The sequence below is a fragment of the Pleurodeles waltl genome, chromosome 12 (genome assembly GCF_031143425.1).
Source record: "Pleurodeles waltl isolate 20211129_DDA chromosome 12, aPleWal1.hap1.20221129, whole genome shotgun sequence".
In the NCBI taxonomy this organism is placed as follows: Eukaryota; Metazoa; Chordata; class Amphibia; order Caudata; family Salamandridae; genus Pleurodeles; species Pleurodeles waltl.
In genome coordinates this window covers 674,468,132-674,493,065 of record NC_090451.1, presented here as the reverse complement: position 1 = coordinate 674,493,065, position 24,934 = coordinate 674,468,132, and the positions used below count along the sequence as shown (strand labels likewise).

The following is a 24,934-nucleotide window of genomic DNA, read 5'->3' as shown; positions in this document are numbered from 1 at the left end:
GAAGAGTCTATTGTAATAATGTCTTCAGTGGAGTACTATTTGACTTTAGTTAACTATTGTCGTCCCTTTCTCACCGCCTGTCACCCTGAGCTTCTGTGGTAATTAAGTCCTCCACAGTCTAGGAAAACAATCACTGAAAAGAGCCTATCATAATAAAACAACTTTAAGATTATGGGGGTCATTACAACCCTGGCGGTCCAAGACCACCAGGGCTGTTTCGACGGAAGCACCGCCAACAGGCTGGCGGTGCTTCCTGGCATATTACGACCGCGGCTTCCGCCACAATGGCCCCGGCGGTTGTAATCCGCCAGGGCAGCGCTGCCAGCAGCACTGCCCAGGGGATTACGAGTCCCCGACCGCCAGCCTTTTCCTGGCGGTCTGAACCGCCATGAAAAGGATGGCGGTACGGGGAGTCGTGGAGCCCCTGGGGGCCACTGGCATGGGCAGTGCAGGGGCCCCCTGACAGGGCCCCATGCGGCTTTTCACTGTCTGCTATGCAGACAGTGAAAAGCGCGACGGGTGCAACTGCACCCGTCGCACGGCCGCAACACCGCCGGCTCCATTTGGAGCCGGCTCCCATGTTGCGGCCCACATCCCCGCCGGCCCATCGGGGATGTCCAAATGGACACCGCGGGAGTGCGGCCGCATGGCGGTTACAGATTGGAGGGCGGCGGTAGCCGCCCGCCAATGTTGTAATGACCCCCTATGTTCTGACAGCCCACTTTACTTTCCCCTAGTAGTCCAATAATTTGTGCTACATAATTTTCTACTCTTTCTGTTCTTTTTCAACAATGGTCTCCAAAGTCTTCAAAAAAGCACAAAAATATCTTGATATAATTATGAAGCAATGTTACTATGGGGAACAATTTGAGTTTGGCTATCTGAGTTTACTCCATGATGGGGGACGTTACCTCTGCTATCCCAAGGGATCTCTGTCCACCAAAGTTAGAGATCTCCATCAGCCCTACGGACATCTCTCTAGATTGACAGGAACTGCTGTCATTAAGCCACAGGGATTCAGTTCCCATATGTCCCGATTTTCAAGGATTTTGCTTATTTTTGTGAGGATGGTTGAACCACAGGTTTCCAAATATTTTAACTATTCTGGCAAAAACTTGTGAGGAAGATCCTCCCCACATCAAGCGTGAAAGGGTTAGCAGGGCACTTGTAGCTTTTACAGACCAGCAAGAACCACACTGGTCTACAGATAGGACACCGCTTCCAAGAAAAAGAGTGTTATCTTATCGAACGCCTGTCCAAGAGGATCAAACATGTATCCTTGCAGTGGATGCATTCATCCACTGAACCCTTTGACTCAACCAAAAAAATTATTAACCAAATGAGACATGTCCTAAATTATTCAAACTTCCAAACTTTGAGGCAACCTACTATCACATAAAATATCTCCTTCCACTCACGCTATTCAAAAAGACGTTGCCTCTTTATCCACAGAAAGAGCAGGTAATCCCACCTCCTTTTTACACATAGGTAGCGCTGAAACAGCAATCTCAGGTGAAACTAATAGTTCGTAATATGCTTTCTATTAATCAGATAAAAAAAGCTAAAACATAAAATACAATGTGCCCATAAACACACAATCACAAGAACATCATAACAGGGTTACCATGATACCAAACAACCATTAGCTGCTTTTCCAACTTCACACACAGACACTCACTATCATACAGATCACATCATTTCAACTCTCAGACTTCCTGTCACAAACGCACCAACACCCACCAAGACAGGTTCATACAACATACATATTATTGAAGCCACATGGTCCCTTGATGAAGTTGAACCCTAACACACACCACCACATATCCACATCATACATAGTCTTGCCGTCACACACCCACACAAATCACACAGACACATATGCACAAACACTAAGAGAAGCTTATGCTAAAACTCTAAGCTAAAACCGGTCTTTGAATTTGACACAAGTTTGCACAGCTCCTGCACCCACCCTGTGTTTGTTCCCTGTGATATATGTGCATGCTTTACTAATGCTATGCAGAACTTGCATTTTAATGAATCATGGAAAATTAATCTTCACTACTCAAAAGCCAAAATGATGAGCTTTGTTAATGATTCCTTTAAATATGCATTTGACTCATATATTATAGAAGAAATCCAATCACATTGGGCCTGGTTACAACTTTGGAGGACGGTGTTAATCCGTCCCAAAAGTGACGGTAAAGTGACAGATATACCACCAGCCGTATTACGAGTCCATTATATCCTATGGAACTCGTAATACGGCTGGTGGTATATCTGTCACATTTGGGACGGATTAACACCTCCCCCAAAGTTGTAATAACCCCCATAGTTTCTTAAAGAACGCTTAACAAACGTCAATGCAGCCTCTACTGCTGTCCCCATGATTGTCTGGTGCTTTAAAATGTTTTGTCTGTTTAAATGGATGAGCGATAGAAGGAAGGGTTTAGCACTAGCAAATACTAGCACATGACCACTTGGTTTAGCCAATGCATGTTAAATGTTGTGCATATTTTGTATTAAACAATAACATGAAAAAGCAGTTTTGAATGGAACCTCTCATTTCAGAGATATTTATTTTGCAAAAGGACAGTCTTATAGTCAGTTTTAAGGAGGATACTGAAGAGGAGAAATAAGAAAACAAGAAGAAGAACGTTCTACTGTGTCAACCATTTAAGTCTACAATATATGAAGAGTTCACCAGCATTTCAAACTTATGTTACCCTTTCTGTGTAGTTGTATCCTTTGCTCTTAGATTGGCCATGTAGGGACTTTATCAAGTTCTAGTCAAAAGTAGTTGCTCACAAGGATTGATCTCAAGAGTTCACATAAGTGAGATTTGCAATTTTTTTTTTAATAAAAGGGGACGTCTGGGCAAGAGTGATATTGACTTATTCAGAGCTGGCTTGTCTACCTCTTACTCTCTCTGTGCTGCTGAAGAGCAGCTCAGAAGGGAATTAGTGACAAGGAGTATTGCTACAGAACAAAATCTATACTCTTCATTCTCACTTTTATACTTTCTCGAAAGCTATCTTTTTCTTGTCTTGGTTCCTTTCCCCAACAGATTTTCTCTTGTATTTCTCTCCGGTTTCAACAATATGATATAACACTTTGGGAAAAAAATGCAAGCAAGCACTCCAGAACTGGACGAGAGGATGGCATAAACCTCCACTGCCACTGTGTATTTCCCCTGGGTGCTCAGGTGCCCAGGAACAAAGGAGCCCCACACACTGATGAAAACAAGCATGCTAAATGTGATCCATTTTGCTTCGTTAAAGCTGTCAGGCAGCCTCCGTGAGAGGAATGCCACTAGGAAACTGACACCAGCCAGGAGCCCCATGTATCCCAGCATGCACCAGAAGGCAGCCACTGAGCATTCATTGCACTGGAAGATGATGGTGTCAGTCTTCGATTCCATGTTCTTCTCTGGAAAAGGAGGGCACAGAAGCAGCCATGCGGTGCAGATGAGGACCTGACCAAGTGTGCAACCAGAGATAGTAAACGCAGGAACCTTTGGACCCAGCCACTTCCTCATGTTACTGCCGGGCTTTGTGGCATTGAAAGCAATGACCACCATGATGGTCTTGGCCAACACGCAAGACACACAGAGGATAAACATAATGCCAAAGGCTGACTGGCGGAGAAGACAGGTTACCGGATGCGGAAGTCCAATGAAAAGCAAAGAACAGAGGAAGCAGATCAGGAGGGCTCCCAGGAGAAGGTAGGTGAGGTTCCTGTTGTTGGCTTTGACAACCGGTGTATGCCGGTACTTTACAAATATGCATAAAATGATAATACTTGAGAAGGAACCTAGATTGGCCGCCCCAGTCAAGGTGGCTCCCAGCGGCTCCTCATACGAAAGATACTCTATTTCCTTTGGAACACATTCATTTCTCTTCTCGTTGGACCACTGGTCACTTGGACACTTCCAACAGGCACTGGAATCTGGAAAAGAAAGCTGAGATTTGTAACAATTTCACAAATCTAATGTGCGTAATGAACAGGTATTAACATTTCATTGTAGTAGAGACTTTCAGTGATACGTAGATATATGAAAAGGATGGCTGCTTTAATCAAAATATTTTGATCCACCCAGAGATTGAAGCATATCAGGTATTAATCCTTACTGCTTCTTGGCGGGGCTAAAGACTGCATTAATCCATTCAACGTGGATGCCATCAGTACCAACCAGAACAGGACATCACAACAGAGCTGGCGGGAAGCCAGAATAAGCACAGGGGGCTGCAGATTGTCCTTTCTGCTGCAGGTGAAGTCCTCATGCTCAACAGAATTCAAGCTGCTTTTGCAAACAGTCTGTATTCTGGAATAATGCATTGATGTGTCTATTTTACAGCATCTTTGCAAGTCTTTCAATCACAGATAACATGTCAACAAAATGTCTGGGGCAGCAGAAGTGAGATCACATCCCTTTAGACATTAATGACCTGATAGTGTTGACCTCTTGCTACAATCTGAATTCCTCAACGCCCACCTATTTTCTGCTCTCAATGGATTCTATTATTAGCTAGCCTTCATGACCCAAGGGTAGTGAAGGCGTATTTTAAAGCAAAGCACCCACTACCCAATGCTTACTCACGCCCAGGTTCAAATATCTTCAAATCCAAAAGCACCATTTACCAAATCCTTACTGATATCCAGGTTCAAATACCTTCAAATACAAAAGCACCATTTACCAAATCCTTACTGATATCCAGGTTTAAATACCTTCAAATCCAAAAGTACCCACTGCCAAACATTTTCTGATGACCAGGTTCAAAAACCTTCAAATACTAAAACACCCGCCACCAAACCTTACTGATGTCCAGGTTCAAATACCTTCAAATACAAAAGTACCCACTACCAAACATATACTGACACCCAGGTTCAAATACCTTCAAATACAAACGTACCCACTACCAAACATATACTGACACCCAGGTTCAAATACCTTCAAATACAAAAGTACCCACTACCAAACATATACTGACACCCAGGTTCAAATACCTTCAAATACAAAAGCACCATTTACCATACCCTTATTGACATCCAAGTTTAAATACCTTCAAATACAAAAGTACCCAATACCAAACATTTTCTGACGACCAGGTTCAAAAACCTTCAAATAGTAAAACACCCGCCACCAAACCATACTCACGTCCATGTTCAAAAACCTTCAAATACAAAAACACCCACCACCAAACATTTACTGACACCCAGGTTCGAATACCATCAAATACAAAAAAAACTGCCACCAAACCTTACTGATGTCCAGGTTCAAATACCTTAAATTCAAAAACACCTGCCACCAAACCCTTACTGGCGTCCAGGTTCAAATACCTTAAATACAAAAGCACCCGCTACCAAAACCTTAGTGATGTTCAGGGTTCAGATATCTTCAAGGGCTTTGAACCTGAACAATAACTTCTTTGCAAACCAAAATAACTGAGAATTAAGTGTCCATTGGATACCACTGGACAGAAATAAAAGCCCGGCCCCAATGTAGCAGAATGGTGTACCTTTACTTTTTAAATCTTAGGTGTTTATGACTTTCTTGTTTTTTATAAATTATAATTACAATTTCAAATCAATCTGGTCTTTAAGTTAGAGGATCCAGTCACATTTATTTGAATATTCGAAAATATTTGCAGAAACAGCATCAGTACTGCAGGTTTTAAATGTTGTGAGACAGTTAGCAAAGTGGCAGTAGGAAGAATAAATGAGAAATAGCAGAGAAATGAGAGAAAGTTTTCAAGCGCCTAATTTTTGCCTTACATTCTTCATATATCACTTGTAATCCACATTTTTTTTAAAGATGAGCCATAGGCAAAAAGGATCAAAAGAATCGCATATAGCCTAATAACAGGGCCAGTGAGCTACATACATGCAGGAAAGGAATGATAAGCCAGAGTACTACCACCAACAGTTCTAAAGAATGAAAGTGCACAGCATCGCAAGCCCCCTGTAGATCAGTAGCATCTTGGAGGAACATCTTGCAGACCAGACCAGCATAAAATAGAAATTTCAGAAGGACTAAATCTACAGGTCCCTGTGAATTGTGAGTACCCGAGAGTCAAATAATACATTGTTTTCCATCTCCTCTCGTCCTCAACCTAGCCCCCATCCACATGCCCTTTTCACATTTCCATTGATGAGCCTTTATGAGTCCCAGCAACTAACTCTTTTCTAGGCATTATACTGGTATTTATGTGCCATAAAATGTAGCGCCTTTTTGTGTTTGATATAATAGATATGTTCACTGAACGTAGTCACAAGAGCCTTGAAAATGGCATTGTTTGTCATGGTCTCCCAGCACTTGTCCAAGAGAGATGGCCCTAATGTGGAATATTCCCAAGTCGTGAGAGCAGGAAATATAAGATATTGGGTCAAGCATCTAGAAAGGGAGAGTGATGGTTGAATGGTAGCCCATAAGGAAGATAAGGTGTACTGTCCCAAAATGAGAGAGGCTATATTGCGCAAAGTTCAAAAAGTGCTTAAACGTCTCCCACTACTGCCAAAAAACTCTATAAATAGGTGGGCAATATCCTCCTATCTCATCCACCCTGCATGATAACAAAAACAGGACCATTGACGTGGGAGCCAACTGTCTAACGCAGAACAATGAATATGTTCATTAAGCTCAGAATTAGAGAAGAAAGGGGATGACCGAATGGTACATGCCAGGGCCCACAGTATTACACCTATAAGGTAAAAATTGTCTAGACAAGATGCCACTCAAACTATGAGTGTCCAGTCCAAACACACAAGATCTGAAGACACACCTTACAAGCATACAGTTTGGCAGAAAAGACAGCTGTCAAACTCATTTACCCCACAACCCAAACAAGCAATACTGACAGGCAGACTGTGTTTTGTTAGAGCTCTTGACTTATCTCTGTCTTTATCCTTTCTCTCATCACCAATTTTTTTCTTGTCTGCTCAACACATCATAACTGGTCCAAGCCTTTCTCTGTATATTTCATTGGGTAGAAGTCAACCAACAATCGTAATATCGGTTCTCGCCCAGCCCAGGGTTCACTACTTTTCTTAGCTTGTGTTCCTGCTGGGATGAGTCCATAGCTGATTCTTTCAAGGTAGGAGCTTCTCAGAATCTCCAGGGTCCTTAAATTCTCTGTTTTCACAATCCATTGTGACCAACATGGTCGCTGACAGTCCATTTCCGATGTCTACTTCCAAACCTGAGGAATTTGGCACTAGAAACGTCCTATGTTTCAGAGAAGTCTCCTGAGAAAAGTATACTGAAATGAACATCTCATGATTTTGATACGTGAATGGGTGATTTTGCACCATTGTGATGACCTTCCTCACCTGCTGATGACATGCAAATCATGCAAGGATAGGTCTTGGGGAATCTTATTTCCAGGATCACCAAGTGTTAATTTTGAGTGTTAAAAGCAGAGAGAACTCACAGTGCAGCAAATCCTCTGGAAATGTTGTCATATTTGTCTACTCCAGACCTTTTGGTAACCCCAGGAAGCATGCATTTCTGTGTCTCCTTTAGTGTTCTAGGTCCACTAGCTTCTTCGCGCCATTCCATACCTCCTGGATCCAGTCCGGGCCCCTTTTGAAAGTGTTCAGCTGGGCCTTTTTGGCTTCTAACCTTTGGTCTGTCACATCTAGTCTCGACTGGAATGACACTAACTCCACCCTCATCAACTTCACTTCAGCCGCCATCTCCAAGAGGCTTTCTCACACTGACCCAGTGGGTGTCTTTATAGATGACAGAATCGCATCAAGGTGCCCAGCATACCTTCTGTCATTTACAAAATCTGGAGTGATGAATAGCAAGGTTTTTCAAGGCCTTCAGAAATGTAAGATATCTCTGGGATTCGAGATTCAGTTTTAGAGGCAATAGAGTCAGAATGTTGATTAGTCCTCCCTTTGAAAAGTCAGATTGGGTCGAGGGGAGAGACCCAAAAAATCGGATTACAGGGAACAGGTTCACACACAATAGTAAAACAATTCAACATCACCGTTCCCTTCAACAAGAGCCAACCTTGTAAGGGGAGTCGGTGATACCTTGAGCTGGTGCTTGTTCAGCCCATTATACTGTGTTACTATTAAGCCAGGCGCTCAGTGTTATCTTCCAAGAGGGGCACTCCATCTATCTCAAAAGTGATTCTTCACTTTTAGATGTGTCTGCGGGTATGTCGGAGCCCACAGCTTGTTGTTCTTCATTGAGCATAACCAAGCTCCCTCTCTTCTGATAAATAATGTAATACAACTCCCTTGCAGTACACCATATGTTTCAAAATAACGCACTGACAAAGCCACCCAGAGTCCACTTCACTGAGTACAGGCAGTAGCCCAGTCGAGGAGGGAAGAGAAGACCAGACTATAACTAGGCCAAACTGATATGAATGATTCAGGAAAGCCACTAGACTCGCTCATGGGGCACAGCAAGAACACAGGTGTTGTGGCACTACCACATTAGAACGCTCACCCAGCCCAATGCGCCCCTTCAACTACCCACATCTGAGGTCCTTGGGCAAAACTTGCCACCAGATCAAAGTGAAGGTGGGGCCACCAACTCCTCATGGCTTGCTGGTGCAACTGGCCCAGTCAGGCCAGAGACTATGGCTCACCCACGTGATCTCATTCCATATAAGGCCATGCTTCCACTAAGTCTCTGTTTTTTTCATGAGCTCCATTAGCAGCTCTTTCTCTGCTGCCAGCAGCCACATTACCTTCTCCTCAGCCTCCCAATGATCCTGGTATTCTTCACAGCAGGACATTCCTAACAGAATTGGTCGGAAAGTACCAGGGTGTATCCAATGTGGACAACTACTGATATCCCAATTCATGTACTTTAACCCACTTTTATTTAATTATTAGGTGTTGATATGAGTATGAGCTGAGTCAAGAAACCCACAACACACTGCTTCAACCAAAACTGTTTGAGGCTTGTAAGAGATGTGGAGTGTATTCCAAAATCATTTGAATACTTTAGTAGTATTGATTAAACATAACTTTGATTAAAGAATAATCAGTGGGAGATGGGAGGTAAGCAGACCTAAAACAGGTGAGAGAGGAGTGAAGAATCAGGATAGGGGCAGAAAGGGATAGATGCTGAGAATGAAAAAAGAAAGATGAATAGATGGTGTTAGGATGGGGATAAATGGTGATGATTTAACTCAATATGGGAGAAGAAAAAAGGTGTATGGAGAAGAGAGACAAGTGGAAGGTAGGCTACAGACATCGAAGTGAAGAAGGAAAGGAGTGTTAATCACATCTCAACATAAATTGCCAACCAAAATAACTATTTCTCAACTCCTTCACAATCAGTGTTGCTTTCTCAGCACACAGGAGCATGTCAGTCTGAAAAAGAAAAGTACCTGTTTCATTTGATATCTCTCCTTCAGCACATGGGACACAGTCAAAGCAGCAAGCGGGCTGTCCTTTTTGGGCGGCTTTATGATATCCAGGAGGACAGCTCTCACTGCAGACTGATCGGGGAACCTTAGGTCAAATTGATAAACACAGAGACACTGTAACCTAGCAGTATTTGCATGCAGGTACTGATTGGTACATTATTAGGCCAGAGCAGGCAAGGAATCTTTCCAGAAATATATAATGATACATTAAGGCACCAGCCCTACTCTCCCAAAGTCTCCGTTTAATATGGAAAGCTGATCCCACCATGCAGATAAATCAAACTAAATCACATGCCTCCTGGACTCTTCAATCATATATTATTGTATGATATCTTCCCTATAACAATACTCCACCAGTATCCGTAGTCTTACTGCCAACTTTCATGAGCACCTCAATACTGATCGAAATGACTAATATTTTACGCACATTACCACTTTGCCTCTTTGCCACAGTCTTTATCATTGAAGGGTGGCAGGACCCGCTGACAAAAAAAATCCTATTTCAAAATAAATTACAATACTTTTTTTATTTTTAATGTGCATTTTTATTAAACTCATTGCATTATGGAGGAGAGCATAACTACCTTCCAGAGGCACTTGGGGCCATATTTACAGCAAAGTGGTGCAGTGAAGCGCAGCTACTCGCTTTGCTACACTGCATCACCGGGAAAGGGTAGGAATGTGCCATATTTAAGGCATTCCATGCATAACTGTCCTTTCCCCCTGCTCTGGTGCACTATGGGCTGCCTAGCGCCAATGCAGGCACCCTTGCATCATGGCAAAGGTGCCTGTGTTGCATGCAGGATTGTTTTTGAGCAGGAAGGAGTACCTTCCTGCACAAAAACTATCCTTAGAGGTATATCCCTCTATGTGTGCTGGAAAATGCAGCACACACAGAAAGAGGAAATAATGAGGAGAAATAAAGATATTTCTCCTAGTTACGCCTCTCCTGGGGAGGTGTATCTTTTTGGCCCATTCCTAGGTTTCCCAGGTTTGTTACACCAGGGAATGTGTAAAAAACCATGGGAGCTGTGGGGGAACACCCATGCAATGGCCATGGAACGCATCCGTTGCGCAGAGTGAAGCAATACAGCATTTTGCACTGCATGGCACTACTCCAGATTTTTTAAGCCATGGAGCGCCACACAAAGTGGCTTTGCATGGCTTCAGTAATCTGACTTAGAGGTTTACGTTACGTATGAACCCGTTGCGTGTTTATTACCACCTTTAATAAGTGGGTTCTGATGTCCTTGGTTGGAAGGCTGTTAGAGGGCTTCTGTGGCATGCTATTGTCATCAAGTATATCACAATACAAACATTTTGCCCCTGCATATTGTGAAACTAAATATCGCATTTACAGTCTTACAAATTAAAGTACACTATATTGTCTAGAAAATATTGTAGACCTAAATGTTGGCATTGCAGAAATGAGTAAATATATTGCAAAGAATGTAAAATTATAACTTGAAAAAAATAATTCACTTCAGAAAATATTACATAAAATCAATATGATATAGGCATGTACCAATAAAATGTTTTAGTAAACAAAATAATAAATACATTTATAGATACAAATATATAATAAACAACATAGAAATCAATTACATTATTATTTTAAATCCAAATAATTAAACATATTTAAAAACACAGTACATATATCTCCACTCCAAACTAAGCAACAGTAAGGAGTGCTTGACTTTGCCGGGGTCAAAACTATTGATCTCACTGTGGCCTAGGAAAGAGTTGGACTATGGAGGAATCAGATTTACCATTCCCACTCCTACCTAAGTAACAGTAGAAAATTGTTAGATTTAATATCCCCATCCAAACCTAAGTAACAGGATGGAAGGAGCTGGACTTTGAGGGGAAAGAGGGTGTCAGATTTAATATTCTGAGCAACAGTAGAGAAAGTGTTAGTAAAATATATAATGATATTGAATAATTAATATAATTTACTGTAAAAGAATCAAAAGAAATATGAATATCATAAAAAAGTAATTACAAATACATAAACAAAAATATATAAGAATACCAATTTTTTTAAACAACCAGGAGCAATGTGTACTTAAACCAATAATTTTAAAAATGTACTACGAAACTAAAAACTAAATAACCAATTATAATATTATTTACAGATTAAAACCATTAAAAAGCACTAAGCATATACAAAAACACACTTTTGGCCCTACTCCCCGGCAGTCCTAACAACCTGAAAAAAATTAAACAATATTAAAATACTGAATAATACAGTAGAAATAACATAAATTACAACAATTCTGAATACTTGAAAAAATAACAACTAAGTTGAGTAAATTGATTAATTCAAACAAATACAAAGTTACATAATAAATATTCTAATTAGCCAATTAAAATAAAAGGACAATTCATTATTTACAAAAGACATTCAATAATGTATCAATCAAGTAGTGTGCATAATTACCAAACAAATTAACTAAATCAAAATTAACAGTTACCAATTTACAAAAATATTAGATAATGTAATAATTTAATATTTTGCATGATTCACAATGTAATGCATCAATTATAGTGTAAGCATTAAATATATATAGACAAAATAGAAAATCTACATTTAAAAAAAGTCCAACAACTTGCCAATAATTTAAGTTTACAAAAAAACAAAAACACTTTACAAATATAACCCAAAGAAACTAATGCTAGATTACAAATATTTAACAATAATATCTTAATAAATTATAGTGCACAAAATCAGAAAAACATTACAAAATAATGAAGACAACTATTTACAAATTATATGAAACACTTAGAAGTACAATATTCTAACCTGCAATATTCTGTCCAACAATTTTTCTGTAAAACAATATTTTTTTAAGGGTTTGTATTTTTTAACACAATATTAACACTGTGCATTTTCAGAGGGGAATTTACCAGGTGTTTGCAGAGAAGATCAACAACAAAATGGCTCACCTACGTTCAAATGTCTGGATTTATCCTGATTAGGTATTTATTTAGCTACTACTTGAACTTTTAAAAGCTCCCTCTTGTGATCCTACAGCTAGATGTGGGTTCTTCTTTATCCTCACTGGGAATTGTGGTTTCGATATCAGTCTCCTTCCACAGGATTCCTCAACATCTTTTTATAACTAAATACACATTAAGCCTGAGATAGTGTGGTATGTGATCATAGGTCAGGCACTGCTGCGTATGTTTCTATATGATAAGAGCTGCGACTAAGAAGAGGACTGAAAGGTAAGTGGCCCAAAAGCCTACCGGCAATCTTCATTACATTAAATCTGCTTTTGCCTGCCACAGGCCTGCGTCCTCTTCTACCTTCTGGTGGGTATGTGTGGCACTATGATCCTTTAGGGCCTGATTTGCAGTGTACCATAAAATGTCAACTGCTGCGCACAACCCTGTTCGCACAGGGGTCAGAATTCCAAGTTGTGTGGTTTTTATCACACCTGGTACTTGCCTTGTGCTTTGTAGTCTGATTTTTCTACTAAATCTCAGCAGGTGAAACATGCTAGAACTTAATAGGGGTAAAAGGTGATGTATTGGCCGGGGCACGCATAGTTTGATGCAGTAAGTGCACCTGATAGGTTTGAACCGAAGGGTATCTTATTTTATTGGATGCAATAATTCTGACTGTCCCTCGGGTGTACTTGTGATCAGGCCAATAGTGCCTGCTTTGGTGTACATTGAAGGTGACTCTGGAGGATGCCTGTAGTTATGCCCTTGAGCAGTAGGTGAGAAGTTTATAGAAAAACACTTAACCCTTAATTAATAAAGAGGATGACAAAAAATCCATAAGGGAGAATAATATGCTTACCTCTCTTCTCAATCTATGACGACAATCCTAGTACACACCCAATAGCAATTTTTCCAAGATACCCTTTGCCGCTCCTCTCTCACCAACAACTGCACACTTTTCCAGGTAAGGCACATCTTGCCTCGTTCAGCGAGACATTATCAAAGACATTCTTACAACATTTTCACGTACCACAGGCTTCCCAATGCTCCCTAATCCAAGTGCTTTATTTTATTTCTGAAAGCACTTGACACTCTCCTTTCAATTTGTCTAGTTTCTGATGCTGTCTGCACTTCCAGTCCTAGAAATCACCAGACATTGCCTGAAACAAACCATAGACTCAAACTGGTATACACTGGGTTCTTTACTCAGAGCCAGTGGTGGTATATGTTTTCTTGGCCTAAGCTTGAAAGATGCAAAAAGAACAAGTGATGGACGGAATGCTGAACAATGACAAACATTCACCCCCAGTACAGAGATCTGGGACTAAATACATCGTTTTTTGCCACCCATGCCGTTCCAGTTTGAACCCAGCGATATGCAAATCAGTCTTGACCCTGTTCCTCATGGGAATCCTTTTGTGTTGCTAAAGTTGCCCTAAGTGGGAAGGGTATGCCCAGACGTAGGTCCCTTGCTAACTGTGCCACTGGATTCAAGCTAGCCTGGCTGATGAAGGGTGAAACCCTGAAACCGGTCCCAGGATGCTTGTTTCAGGTCCAGTGAGGACCTGGCTTGGCAGTTCGGGCTGGACTGTTCCTATGAGGAACAGGGTCAAGACTGATTTGCATATGGCTGGGTCCAAACTGGGGTGGCATGGTGAGCAAAAGAACGATGGATTAAACCCAGATCTGTGACTGGGGGTGAGTGTTTGCATTGTTCAGCACTCCGTCCATCGTCCTTTTGTGTTGCTAAAGCCTGAAAGATACTGGTGTTAGATTTTTGGCATATACCTCATTGGTGGCACAAGTGACTTACATGACATCCTAAAGTTCTCTTAGCGGGGTATCACAGACGCTTCAAGAGACCAAAGGCCGAAACAGTTAATCACTTTACTCCCTCCTGAGCAGTGTCACACTTGTGCGTGAAATATTAGGTAGTTTGTTAACAAATTCGGTGGCCTGAAGTTGTATTTCAGCCTTCTAGATAAGATAAAAAAGCATGCTTTGTGATGACCCAGAGCAACTATGATATTCCAAATGCCTCCCTCTGTGGTAATCTCCTAAGAGATACATTTGCCTGCAGCATCACATGGGGTGGCACAACAAATGGTTTACAATAGATGGATGGGGCAAAGCAACAATAAACAGCAACATCGCACCATTCAAAATGATCATTGGAGGAACTGACCAATTCCTTATTAGGGGATTGAACATATACCTGCTATATTTAGAGCATGAAGACTATCCACACATAATTAAAGCATTGAGTCTTCAAAACACGTTTTATTTGGACATACGTGCAGTATGATGAATATCTCAAAGAGACTAGAACAATGATATGCACATGTAAGCCATGAAGAAGTTCCAAGAGAACAAAACGCGTTGGATTTCATGATAGATACTATCTTTGGTTACAATCAAATCAATTTTAGAGAAAAACATGAAGAAAAAAAGATTGAATGCAAAATGCACTTTAGACCACTGTCAATTTTTTCAAAAGAGAATGAATTTTGGACACTGACCAATTTTATGGGGTTCTTATTACACTGAAGTGTTTCACATTTACAGAGTGTTGAGTAGCATTATCTTCTCACATGGGGGCAGTTAGGATCATCGCTCTACTCTTCCTAGTGTGGAACTGAAACCTACTGAGCTGTATCAGAACACATCATAAAACCAAAACTTAAACAAACCCAAACAAGCCACACTATCATTCAAACGACACCAAGCTCCTATACTTTGATATATATATTATTTGAAATAACTGTAGTCATCATTTTAACTTTACTACTAGAAAACACCTGCAGTGCTTGTAATTTTATAATTTCTCAGTAAACTGGACAGTCAACTGGGCTGGATTGCCTAAGATGGATTCATACAGTACCTCTTTGTACCTCGCATTCCACTGGGTGACGCTGAGGTTGATGCGCAGTGCCAGCCCCTCAGCTTCTCTGTCATCGAAACGTCCCACTTTGACATACTGCATGGTTCCGTCCGATGCCACCTTCCAGTGAATGATATCATACCGTGCAGGAGGGTCACCCTGGCTGTCGAAGGCTATCTCCTCACCAACCTTGTTCTTGAAATGGACCTTCTTCATGTAGTGGAGCAGCTGTGGTGGAAAAGGAAAATGGACCCTCATGCTTGAAGATGTGGAATAGAGTCAATGTGTGGTAAACATGCTCACACTCTTTTAATGCTTGCTGCTACCACTTTTTCCAAGTGCATATATTGGATTGTTGAAGTGCATTTATTGCTGGCTATTACTGGTATTACATTTATTAGTAAATTATCCAGGACATAAAACTTTTTTTAAATCAGCAATTTTGTCCATTTTGACTATATCCAGGGCATGAGCTATTCTCAAGCACACAGTTCTGTCCAAATATGTTCTTCTATGTGGAGTTTTAGAATCATGGAAAACAGGTATTTTTTAACACTGCTTATTTTATATCTTCTTTATTGAAGGCCACCTGGGTTGAAGCTTCAGTATACACATCAAGCATGCAGCACAGAGGGAGGAGGTGAGCAACTGTCATTGACAGAGAATGCATCAAAGGTAAATTCTCCTATTGGTTATGGAACCCCACCATTTGTCCATCAACAAGAAATTATCCATAGCCAGACAGATGATAGCCAGCATAGTGCTGTTTGATTGAAGTGTGCTGACGGCTAATTCTGTGTAAATGAAGAACATGCAAACATATGCAGTTCCTCCCCTGTGGGGAAGATCAACCATGACCCGGCTCGTCACCATACTAAAGAGAAAGCATTTAGCTTAGCACCACAATGTTTCATTGCGGGGACAAAATGTACAAATGGCATAAGATGTAGATACACTGTGTACAGTGTAGTGGAGTCCCTTTGGGTGGGATTTCTAAACTTACCCACATAATACAGAAACAGACAATGGTACTGAGAAGCAGTCATGGTCCTGGTTACTTTTTATGGAATCAAGGTGTGGGCTGTATTTCTGCCATAAGAAAGCACAATACTGAAGTGGGCTCTGCAGGGATATCCGTGTCCGGCTCTTACTTTTTTTTGCTTTAGCGTGCCTTCCAACCCATTTTGACAGTACTAGGGACTTCAGTACATTGATCTGCTATAGGAGGATCCCCCTTAACATTTACTGTGGGTGCCCCTACCTAGAAATGAATGATGAGACACTATACTAGCGGTGTCACCTCCTATGGAGACAAGTTCTATGGAGATAAGGCCTAAACTGAACATAGGTGGAAGGGATGCGCTGAAGCTTGGTATCTCCATTAAACATGCCACCCCCTTAGAAACCTTCTTGAATCTTCTACTCTGGATCATGAATTGGATCTGAAGTTCTCCTGTGTCTAATTCTGAGGTGTCCCTCCTAAAGCGTGTCCTTGCCCTTCCAAGGCTTTGACCCCCAACTAGGATCTCACCCCATAGGGCATGGTAAAAGCCCCTGCTGTGAGCAGGTGGTAAATTGGAGCAGGGGGATCAATGTGTAGTGAGGCAGAGGTCGGGGTGTTAGCAGAGTATCAGGGACACGGCAGGCACCCCTGTTTCTGGAAGGAAGCTTTCCAGGCACCCCAGTGGTGAATGAAGGAGTCAAGTAAGGGCCAGGCAGTGCCCTCAACATATTTCATGGAGTCCAATGTGGTTTTACCAAGTGGAGAAATGCATTTGGTACGATCAGGTCTTGTATTTGCATACCTGGCAATTTTTGAGGCAGGTACAATGAGCCACAAAGACTCGACTGAGGTGGTATCCCTTTTGAGCCTACCAATCCGGCTGACTGTAAAATCAGCCCCAAAATGTGGAATTTAGAGTTGGGTGGATAGCGAGGTGAGTGTCAAAAAACCTTGGCCTAACAGCAACGCCCTTTGGGGTCGCAAGCCAGTTTTATCTACATTCCAGCCAGGTTTTGTTAAGCAAGTGCTGCTAATGAACAAACATGGAACCAGTTAGAGTTTGTTGAAGAGGTGGAAGCCACTGATCAGGCTTGTGCGAGGCCATTGAGTCTTATGGAATGTCGTTAGCCACTATCTGCAGATAGTTTGCCTCTTTTTCCCACAGTAACCCGTGTTCTGTAAGGCACTTCTAAGCATTAGTATCTATTAATGACCTGACTGACTGATATCCATATATTGAGAAGGTTAGATTTGTGTCTTAGAAATGCCCAGTCAATCTGCGTAGTCTTGCTTAGATACCAACACCCAAGTCCTTGCTCAGTATCTATGAATTCTTCATTAGGTAGGGTTTTGTTTTGTTTTCCATTGTAGCATCCTGACTGTGATACATCCTCAGTGGCGGGGGTGGCCAAAGTTAGACCATGAGGACTGGAGTCGAGTTAAGTGTATGCAAAGGAGATTAATTTACATATAATTAATGTAAATTTGAATTGTTTACATAGTTAGTGGATAGCCAAAAAATCTTGCATGTCTTTGGCACATTTAAATAGGTTTTGGGCACACTGCTTTGTTACAATAAAAATGCTGAAACTTTATTTAGATATCAAATAACTCTACATTGGGAGTGGTGACTTAGTGCAGTCCTAGATATGAGCATCCATGACTGGGATGTGATTATAGTGAACATAATTTGCATACAACCAGTCAAGCATTAGACTATATAAACAGGAACATTTGGGCTACCAATATAGTCTAGCAAATTTGAGGCTTTGCTGCTCACCTGCCATGGTCTGATACTTCTCATATCTGCACATGTTTCCTTGTTGAATGGACCAAGTCCTGGTATGCAGGAATGCATGTCCTGCAAAGCATGGGCCACTGCATACACTGCATTATACATGTTATAGCTGATTCTTAATGCAGACTCAGACTTCTGTATGCTGTCATTTTGTAGGATTTCCTCTCCTGTACATGGCACCTTTGTTGTGCCCCTGCCTTCATTTGTTATTGTTTGGTTTTCCTCCTGATTAAGCCATTGACATCCTATAACTGATTCCCAAAATTCTCTGGCAAAGACATCACCTGAGGACGTTGTTGGGCGTATAGAGAGGAAGAACTCCTTGAAGCCTGGAATAGACCCCTCAGGTGTGACAAGCCCAATAGTTCCTTCCATCACATGGGCAAACTCTTTGATGAAAACCCTAGAAGAAGTGGACCAGGCCTCAGTGGCAATCAACACCTTATCAGTGATGTTTTGCCTCGATATTTCCTCCATCAGTGGAACAACAAATGGGTCAGAGGCAAAGACCAGTATAACCTTGGCCGAGGATTTCTGAACCAATCCAATGATGCGTTGAATCTTGAGAGCTGGGGAGACTGTTGGGAATGTCTCATGGAAGGCAATACAAATGCCAAGCTTCTGCAGGTCCTTCTTCAGTATTTGTGAACCCATCTCACCATAGTCATCGTCAGTAGAAATGACCCCAACCCATGTCCATCCAAAGTGGAGCACCAGTTGGGTGAGGCCTTGAGTCTGGGCGTTATCATTGGGGATGGTTCTGAAGAAAGAAGGAAACTGTATCTTGTTGCTGAGAAGGGGACTGGTGGAAAAGTAACTGACCTGTAGAGGAAAATGGGCATGTTATTTTAGTCTGACAGAGATCTAGATATTCTCCAAAGAAATGAGAATGTTTGAGCTTACTACACTTCCACTTATGAGTGTGGAACAGAAAGGACAAACCATTCCCATATTCTATCATGCAAATGTTCACCAACACTATGGTTTTCACCTAACTCCACAGAGGAATGAATGGAAGAACAACCCATTGGGAAATATGATTCTGTACAATACTGAGGTATTCTAAACATTTAGGGGCTGGTTACGAGTTTGGCGGTCAGAAAAAAACGACTGCCAAACTCCTGATGAGGAGACCGCCACAGTGCTGGCATGCTCCTCACCTACCCCATTACGAGTTTTCCACTGGGCTGACCGACAGAAACTTAGGATAGTCAGGTAAGCCTAAGTTTAGAGTAAGCAAGGAGCTCTGCACTTCTGTAATTGTGCTGACTAGCAGGGTATGAATAGTCTCTGGTGGTGGGTGACCTAGGACAGCAGGTCCAAGACCAAAGGATGTAGATCCAGAGGATACATTGCAATGGTATGCCAATTGATTTACTCACGGATGCCACAGATTTTGTTGACAGGAAACACTATGGTGTTACATAGCTCATGGGTGATCTTAGAGTTCGAAGAGTGTCATGTCAACCCAAGGTAACATGAAAGACCATTAGTTGTTTATCTTTATTACCCCTCCAAACCTAGTAGATCACCTTCCATTGAACTGACATAATTTCTTAAAAAACAAAAACTACATTAGTTTTCCTATCTTAAATCCTGCAAATCTTAAAAAGATTCATTATTGAAAAAATGGTCATGGTCTAATCAAGGGCTGGACACATTTCCACTTTCTCAATCATTAACAGTGAGGTAAACATAAGTCGAAGGGCCCCCTTACGAGTTTTGCGGTTCTGAGACCGCCAAACCAAGTTGCCATAATCCTGGCGGTCTGAATGCCAGATTACAATTATGGTGGTCAGACCTCCAGGAGAATGCTGCCTCCGCCAGGATCTGGGATCCCTACGGGTTGATGGCGGTCAAAGTTGTGGTGTGAGTTTGGCACCACCGTGGTGATCACAACTTTCCTTTCCGCCAGCCTGTTCATGGCGGGGTCCCTGCTCCTGATGTTAAGTGAAGGAATCAGTTGCAGGGAATCGCTGTAGATTTCCAAAGAACAAGTAATACAGCTAACTCATGTTTCATCACTATTACTTTTTCAAGGCTGTAAGAAACAAGTATCATACAAAACTCTAAGAGGAACAAGTGAGCATGGTAGAATAAGAATGTCCTGGACTGAGCCTGAACCAACACTTCCACCTCTGGTGCTGTGATGATTATTGAAGAGGTAAGAAACATGTCCAACAACCCAGTGAATGTAATGGATTCGGGAATCAGTGCCTGTTTAGAGAGAAGATGGAGATATAGCACCAAACCACCTGCAAAACTTTGCAAATGCTTTGTGGTCATTTGCATAATTTTGCTGAAAATTTCATATAATTGCACAAAAGTAAATTGTGTGAATTGTGTATGCCTCTGCATCTTATCAGATGACACATTTGCAGAGAAATGGGACTGCAAGCATTAGTAAAAACCAATGTGAATCTTAATGCATTTGGTGAATTCAAAATAAAATGCTAGGTTTTTGCAGATATTATCTGGTCAAGGGTAGAAGCATAAACACATGGATTTATGTTAATTTCAAAGATCTCAACATTACAGGGTGGCAGTACGAACCTGAGTTAGGCATTACATTAAGACCTGGAATTTGTGATCCTGTTACATTGGGTAGTTCTCGGTCATGAATTTAAGGTGGTCTCATTTGCAAGTAGAAGACATATACTAGAAAATGTTTCCAATGTATTTAATTTGAAGGTTGGTTCTGTGAGTGGTGTTGAACATTATATCAACCTTAAGTGCAAGGACATTCCAATAGCACACAAAATAGCGCTTGTGCCGTTGAGTGCATGGAATGATTTCAAAGAACATTTGAAACAAATGTGTGATGAGGGCATCAACAGCATACTGAGAGTGGATCTTTGCAGTTGTTCTTGCCTGCATGACATCTGACGAAAGCCCTGTGAAATCCATTGTGTATGGACCTTTGCTCAGTCAACAAAATATAATAATATATTGCCCTGCATTCATGAAATATTGGCTGCAATAGATTCTGCAAAAAATATTTCATTAGTTGACTTGAGATCACCTTATCATCCAATTGGTCAAGTGAAGGAATCTTGAGACCTCACCATGTTCATTACACAATTCAGGGAATATAAATAGCTAGGACTACTGTGTGGCTTTGTGTCTGCAGTACGTGGTTTTCAAAAGTTCATGGACAACTTGTTGGATAATATCAAATGGGGTCAGTGCTTCAAGGATGATATATTAAGTTTTGCTGCCGATCAAGAACGCAATGAAATATTACACAAATCGCTGAACATTTTGGATGAAAGAGTAATGACTGAACAAAGGAAAGTTCAGATTCTCAGTGAAATCTGTGGGTTATCTTGGCCATGCCATCACCTGCGAAGGTATTAAGCCTAAGACCGCTTTTTTAGAGGGTATTAAGAATACACAGGTAAAGACACTTTGGGGCTGATTCTAACCTTGGCGGACGGCGGAGGCCGTCCGCCAAGGTTCCGCCGTCAGAACACCGCACCGCGGTCGAAAGACCGCGGCGGTGATTCTGAGATTTGCCCTGGGCTGGCGGGCGGCCGCCAAAAGGCCGCCCGCCAGCCCAGGGCAAATCAACCTTCCCACTAGGATGCCGGCTCAGAATTGAGCCGGCGGAGTGGGAAGGTGCGACGGGTGCAGTTGCACCCGTCGCGTATTTCAGTGTCTGCTAGGCAGACACTGAAATACTTTGTGGGGCCCTCTTACGGGGGCCCCTGCCGTGCCCATGCCATTGGCATGGGCACGGCAGGGGCCCCCAGGGGCCCCGCGGCACCCCCTACCGCCATCCTGTTCCTGGCGGGCGAACCGCCAGGAACAGGATGGCGGTAGGGGGTGTCAGAATCCCCCATGGCGGCGCAGCAAGCTGCGCCGCCATGGGGGATTCTAAGGGCAGCGGTAAACCGGCGGGAGACCGCCGGTTTGCCTCTTCTGACCGCGGCCGAACCGCCGCGGTCAGAATGCCCTGCGGGGCACCGCCGGCCTGTCGGCGGTGCTCCCGCCGACCCTGGCCCCGGCGGTCTTAGACCGCCGGGGTCAGAATGACCCCCTTTATGCTTATTTTTAAGTATTAGTAAATACTGTGCATACATTGTGTGCAGTTGTGTAGGTACTGTGGAACCCTTAAGATATGAACAAGGTACTGAGCAAACTGAAGACTTTGAGCGTGTTAAAGTAATTATATTGGCCGCAGCTGCTCCAAAGCTATTTTTGTCAGGTGTCTGATGCTCAGCACAGTTTATGAGAGTGCTGTAGGCATTAGTGCAGTTTTGGGACTGACAACACTGTTGCATTCATTGCAAATTACAATACTATAAAGCATGAAGTGCTAGTGAGTGCATTAGCTATAGAAAAGTTTTAAAAACTTTAAGGGGAATGTCTCATTTATATCTTTCTACAGATGATAAGTCTTTTACTATGTTAATGAGGGGAATTGGTAATGGTGAGGCATCTTTCAGTTTTGTGCACTTAATTTCTAGATTACAAGAATGCAATTTTATTATATTGTATCTATCAAGAGGAAACAGTACCAGAACAGATTTTGTATCCAGGTTACCTAGCAGTCAGTTACCTAGCGGTGATAAAGATCTAGAAAATTGTGATAATGAAGATTTTCCCCAGTGTACTATGTCAGCAGTGGATGTCAGACAATATGGTGAAGGAGCCATAACCAGTGAGAAGCAGTCTAAAGTTTGGAAAGATACCATTATGGAAAAGGTTAAAACACTAATTGTCAACGGATGCTGTTTGTGACCACAAAGTGTTCTCCTGACTTGAAAACAGCCAGAGAAACTATTTAATGGGGATTTTCTCCAAAAGGATTAATGGGGTCGGGGATTGGCCTCCTTAATTAGCAATAAAAGTTCCTTGTCTTGGTGTAGGACCCTTGATGATATTGAGAAGGAAACACTCCTCACCTGTGGTAGTTTGTTGAGACCCAGGACCCGAGCCATCGATATGGACGAGGTGGAGCGAGATTCTCCAATGACAGCCAGCAATGGGGACTTGTGCTGGCATCTGTAGTTGAGGATGGGCATCGGCTGGCCACCCAGCATCCACAGCGTGCCCTGGAGAGCTCTCCTTGAAGAAAGACAGGTGTCATAGATCTTGAATCCCAGGGTGGTGTTTGGGAGAAAGCTCTGGTTGGCGTTGATCTCACTGATAGCAAAGGTCATGGCTTGAGCCAGACGATAGGTGCTGGTGCTGAATCTAAAATACATTACAACTAGAGAATTACAGAACGGAAGGGGAAGAGCAAGAAGAAGAAACAGAAGTTAAATGCGGTTGTGAGATAAAGAACAGAGAAAAAATGTTGAAATGAGAGCAGGAAATCGGCATAAAAAGACAGCAAGCAAAAGGCAATGAAGGAGCACTGTGGCATGAAGGCTGTTGAATAGCACTGGTTAGGTATGAAAATAGTGAATAACGAGCCTAGCTCAGAAGCACTAGTTCATTTGCAAACATTTACATGTTGCTTCTGATTTTATGGTATTCAGGGGACATGAAGCAGTTTCATGGCAGAATAATGCTGATAAAAAAGTAGTTTTAAACATATTAAATAATTGCAAAAAGTTGAAACCACATGTCTTGAAGGATTTAATGTATGTGTTCATTGACATATGGCCAGTTAACATTTGAATTGCCAATGTGTGCACCAGTAAGGTGCATTTAGCACAAATGATTGTCTACTTTTTAATTTTCAACTTTTGCATTTTGTCAAAAATTGTAATTCAGCATTTTGATTTTGATGTTTTATTTATACTGACTTCTAAACTGGGATAGCTATACATCTTAATGTCTTTCAACATGAATTTAATACTGGATGTTGGCCTATTTCTATGTGCTCTATATATACACACACATATATATATATATATATATATATATATATATATATATGTATATATATATATATATATATATATATATATATATATATGCATTTAAAGTATTGAAAACACTGAGGTACGAAATAATTTCACTGTTGACAAAAGAGGGCATTTATAATACTGGTTCCTATTTAGGGACCATTTAAAACTTTTTATTAGTTCTTCTTCCAACATATTGAAAATTACTGCCAACTTTTAAGTAGAAGTGATATTTCAAAATAATTAACATTTATGAAAAATAATACTGGAATATTTATGAATAGTTGTCTAACTCCAAATTAATGTTTGCTAATCATTCATTTACATTTGGTTTTGTATTTGAGGTGAATCAAATCATTAGGTAACAAAATATATTTGAGTTGTAGGTTTAAGGTATGTAGAATGATTTTGTCACATCCATCATCTTCTCAATTTCTCAATGGATATATGCATTCTGGAAACACCTGAATCCAAAATTATTTCATGTGCTCTAATGATCTCTGATAGAAAGTTCTAAATATTGGACCTTGGACCCTGAATGATCTTCTGGTTAAACATGCCAGTTTCTCACTTTATTGGGTGTCGTGCTGTGCTGATTCATTGTACTTCCTCAATTCTTTGGTGATATCTCTCCCATGACCTCATATCTTGTGGCTGCTGTCCTGAGCCAAACTCTTAATACTATGTCATCCCAAACAGCTTTTTAGGGACCAGCATGGTGTTCTCAGTTCCAGCTCTCACCACTCTGCCAGTATCATCACAGTCATAATGTCCCCATTGATGTATTTGGTAGTCTCATGAAAATTAGATTGTAATTATCTGTTGTACATACTACTCTAGCTATAGTCTTTCTTTCATTTTCATTTTTTAACCCTTTCCTCAATTTGAAAGAGGGGTTTATTTATGGGCATTTTATTACACCATGTGTTCACTCATGTTATGGTATGCTAGGACATGACCAGCACCCACTCACTTTCAACTGAGTGTAAAGCCAACTTATTCCAATCTACCCAGGGTTTTATCACTTCTGTATGTGCTGACTAATATTGCCCC

The 24,934-nt window shown here is 41.5% G+C and overlaps 1 protein-coding gene across 1 annotated transcript; it reads right to left on the bottom strand.

Moving 5' to 3' along the window:
• Positions 1-3,000: 3,000 nt before the first annotated feature.
• On the bottom strand, positions 3,001-23,215 carry LOC138267769 (extracellular calcium-sensing receptor-like). The gene is made up of 5 exons (XM_069216959.1): positions 22,931-23,215; positions 18,006-18,845; positions 15,223-15,450; positions 9,354-9,477; positions 3,001-3,945 (listed from the first exon to the last, which is right to left on the bottom strand). Exons 1-5 carry the CDS (start codon positions 23,186-23,188, stop codon positions 3,029-3,031), a joined length of 2,367 nt encoding a protein of 788 aa, XP_069073060.1. The 5' UTR covers positions 23,189-23,215; the 3' UTR covers positions 3,001-3,028.
• Between the last annotated feature and the right edge of the window lie 1,719 nt (positions 23,216-24,934).

Excerpts from the sequence above, each read along its gene's own strand:
- LOC138267769 (XM_069216959.1), bottom strand. The coding sequence starts at position 23,188 with ATGACCTTTGCTATCAGTGAGATCAACGCCAACCAGAGCTTTCTCCCA. Across the intron at positions 15,451-18,005 it reads GAAGTATCAGACCATGGCAG|CTGCTCCACTACATGAAGAA; the intron begins GTGAGCAGCAAA and ends TTTCCACCACAG. Across the intron at positions 3,946-9,353 it reads AGAGATATCAAATGAAACAG|ATTCCAGTGCCTGTTGGAAG; the intron begins GTACTTTTCTTT and ends TTTCTTTTCCAG.